We start from the raw sequence: 3,727 nt of genomic DNA, 5'->3' as shown, positions 1-3,727 counted from the left end.
CGGCTAGGCAAACGGGGCTGTACCTAGAGATAGGAAGGTCATAGAGAGTCTGGGTTCGAGGGGTGGATAGGGGGAGTGACAAGTTGTATCTGGGTGGTGGGAGGGGGCGTGGTCAGGAAAAGGGACGGGGCTGTAGGTAAGGATAGGAATAGGGATGTAGCCATAACCGGTTTTAATGATAACCGTGATAAAATTCCTTACGATAACCGTACCGTTTCAAATTTTCATTATCGTTCAAACCGTGGTACTGTGATTACCGTGGTACCGTGATTACAGTGCGTTGGAAAACATGGTAAATACTGTCCATCATCAACCAAAGTTGGCAACAGTCTCCCAGATGCAAACGTGCAGCCTTGGAGAAATGATTTCAGTGAGTGTATCAATCCTTTTTGGGTCTGAGTTTTCAATATAAAAGGTCGTAAAATGATTTCAGTGAGCCTGTACTTTTTGAACATTTTCAGCAATTTTTTACGAACACCGTGATAATACGATAACCATGATAATTTTGGTCACGATAATCGTGATGTGAGCTTTTCATACCGTTACATCTCTAGGAAGGTCGGAGAGAGTGGGGATTCGAGGGATGAGGATGGGTCAGGGTTCTGATCCAACTCACAAAATGTGCATATAATAGCAGACCTTGGCGGAGGTATGCACTCTCCGAATGCACTTCTAGTTTGAGATTGTTTTCTGTTTGCTTCTTGAATCTTGAAACCACAGTCATAATGTATACATGCATGAATCTGATCTCTCTCTCTCCTCTCTCTCTCTCTCTATCTCTCTCTCTCTCTCTCTCTCTCTATCTCTCTCTCTCTCTCTCTCTCGCTCTCTGTCTCCTCTCTTCCTCTCTCTCTCTCCTCTATCTCTCTCTCTCTCTCTCCTCCTCCTCCACCCAGATACATTTGCCAGTAAGGTAGCTGCTATCCAGGACCAGTATGCAGACGCATCTATCGGTAACGTGACTGGCTCCAATGCTGTCAATGTGTTCCTGGGCATCGGGGTGAGTCCCATTGCATTGCAACATTTGTTTGTTGATTGAAACTCTTGGTTCCTCTTGATTGCTTTATTATCATTATTATTCATACTGCTATTATGATTTATAGCCTATTCTTTGATGCTGCAATGACCCATCTCCCCCTCAGGGATCAATCAAGTTCATTTTATTTAGTCATTTCATCTGGATGATTGAGAGGTCTCGTGGTGCATCGCGGCCATCTGCCACCGTTGTTCTTGTTGCTGCTGCTGCTTCTGCTGTGGTAAACAATCGTATAGCATGGTCTGGATGAATACTCTGCTCTGATTGGCCAGCAGGTGTGCGTTAAAACCAAACTTAAAAATACCACACATAATACAAAACTGCCTTGCTAGCTTAATCTTGTAAGATATATCTGCTGGGGGAGGGGGGGGGGGGGGGGGAATTCCATGACTGATTTAACTATTACGGCTGTGAAATTCACATGTATTTTTAAGCTATCGTGTCACCTAACTGGCTTGGTTGTAAAAGGGACTATAATCAATCATTGCCATGACAACGCTGAGTTCTTGCTTCATAAGCTTTTGATTTTGAGTGCAAAACTTTCACCAAACATTTGTCAATTATTTTATTTCATATTGTTGGCAATATAAAATAATCAACGAGTCGGAGTAACACTTTCCCTCCACGTCATTAAAACCACCTAAAAGCACCTACTCGCTGATTATCCCTGACTTAACTGCTAACATCTGACTTCATCATGACTAGGGATGCAAATTGGAATCAATTTCCTTAATCGATTAATTGTTCATGTTAACAATCAATTAATCAATTAGTCATTCTATTAAAGGTATACTATGCAACCATATAATTAAAAAACATATAATTATACAAAAGTTTCCCCTCGAAACGATCACTTCTGGCCCATATAATAGTGTGGCAGTGTGTTGGTGTTGAGAGACGCTCTGCCCTGTGTGTATTTTAGTGGTGGGACATTGTTTTGCTGTGTTCTGTGTTTATGTGGTCAAGCAAGGCTGTGTTTATGTGGAGAGAGAGAGCACCGGTAAACCGCTCAAACGCAGGGATTACACTTTTTTTTCTGATAGTTTCACAGCGGTTATGTTATAAAATCACAAATAAACACAAACCTCCAAACCATCGAGGTATGAGCTCCAAACATCTTGCAAAATGAAATCTGCTCAGGAGGCACTAATTCCAACTCTTTCACTCCATTTCTTATTTTGTAATGATATATTCTTCAAAAGGTGGGTTATCATTCCTTCATTGCATCACATGCGGTTGTTTTCTCTTGCAGTTTTCTAAGCAAAATGCTGTAATCGGGTAAAGGGGGTACTTGGATATAGAAATGAGGAAAAGGCGGTAGTAAAGCCAAAACAGTTTGAGACCCACTGGCCTATTGTCAAATAATCAGTTATGTTTGATGGGTAAAATTCTTAACGGTGATCAATCAATTGTCGATTATTCATTAACATCCCTAATCATAACGATGCTTGTGATTGACAGGTGGCGTGGTCCATCGCTGCCATCTACCACAACAGCCAGGGGCGGGAGTTCAGGGTGGACCCGGGCACGCTGGCCTTCTCCGTCACGCTCTTCACCATCTTCGCCTTCATCTGCATGGGCACGCTGATGTACCGGCGCCGGCCCGACATCGGGGGCGAGCTGGGGGGCCCGCGGACTCCAAAGATCCTGACCACCATGCTGTTCTTCAGCCTGTGGCTCCTCTACATCCTGTTCTCCTCTCTGGAAGCCTACTGTCATGTCAAGGGCTTCTAAAGACGGACGGACCAACGGGGACCGATGGGAGACGGACAGACGGACGGACGGCGAAAGGATGTGGAGATATTGAGAGATTGATGGAGTGATCGCTCATCCATCCATCCCTCCCTTTCACGCAATAGACTTAACGGTAGATGGATGGATGGAACGATGAAGGGAGGAGAAGGAATTGAAGGCATCTAAAAACAAAATGGAAGGGAGGAACGGGTGAATGGAAGGACTACGACAAGAAAGAGCATTGGAGCGAGAGACGCAGCTCAGGAGACGTGGAAATGGCGGAAAACGGGAAAAAACGAGGAACGTCTGAATCATTTTTTTTTTGTCTTGTCTACACATCCCAACCAGTCAAAAGTCCTCTTAACGCCTGTTGTGACATACTGACGCATATAGCTAATTCCAAAAACTCTGCAAACACACACACACACACACACACACACACACACTCACCGTGCATCCCCCTGGTTCAAACATACAGCAATCAAACTGCGTTTTAACGGAAACAAGGAGCGCCACCCAGTGGTTAAAACAGACTGGCACAGCTCCACACACACCGTGCTCAACACCTGTCTGGTGTGAGCCTGTGCAAACCGTGAACATGTCTTCAAGCTGCAGCAAATCCCACTAACAACACCGCTCCTACCGCAACAGCTGCTACGCTCACGCCCGCCTGGCGGATGCGAGCGAGGCAAAAAAAACAAAAAAAAAACACACAATAACTTTATTAACACCGCTGTCCCGAGTGGACGGGTGGCTGTCTGTATTACTATGTATATGCATGAACAGACAAAACTGAAACACAATCAGAAACCGGATATATTATTGCAACCGTTTAATGAAAAACGACGTGAGGGTGTGTGTGTGTGTGCGTGTGAGGGTGTGTGTCTGCGTGTGTGTGCGTGTGAGACAGAGTCTGATTTGAGGTCACACATCTGAGGTCTCTTTCTCTTTCGGGCT

General features: G+C 44.7%; 1 protein-coding gene across 1 annotated transcript in view; it reads left to right on the top strand.

The window, feature by feature from the left end:
* slc8a1b (solute carrier family 8 member 1b) overlaps positions 1 to 2,831 on the top strand; it is a gene marked incomplete at its 5' end in the record, with an annotated part of 53,921 nt that extends 51,090 nt beyond the window's left edge. Inside the window, 2 exons of the mRNA XM_083650766.1 lie at positions 897 to 1,000; positions 2,498 to 2,831. Coding sequence (XP_083506892.1) covers positions 897 to 1,000; positions 2,498 to 2,770 — 377 coding nt within the window. The 3' untranslated portion in view covers positions 2,771 to 2,831. The remainder of the gene's footprint in view (positions 1 to 896; positions 1,001 to 2,497) is intronic.
* Between the last annotated feature and the right edge of the window lie 896 nt (positions 2,832 to 3,727).

Source organism: Poromitra crassiceps (genome assembly GCF_964638095.1).
Source record: "Poromitra crassiceps genome assembly, chromosome: 14".
In the NCBI taxonomy this organism is placed as follows: domain Eukaryota; kingdom Metazoa; phylum Chordata; class Actinopteri; order Beryciformes; family Melamphaidae; genus Poromitra; species Poromitra crassiceps.
Note: the sequence above shows the minus strand (reverse complement) of the source record. Positions and strands in the feature narration are given on the sequence as shown.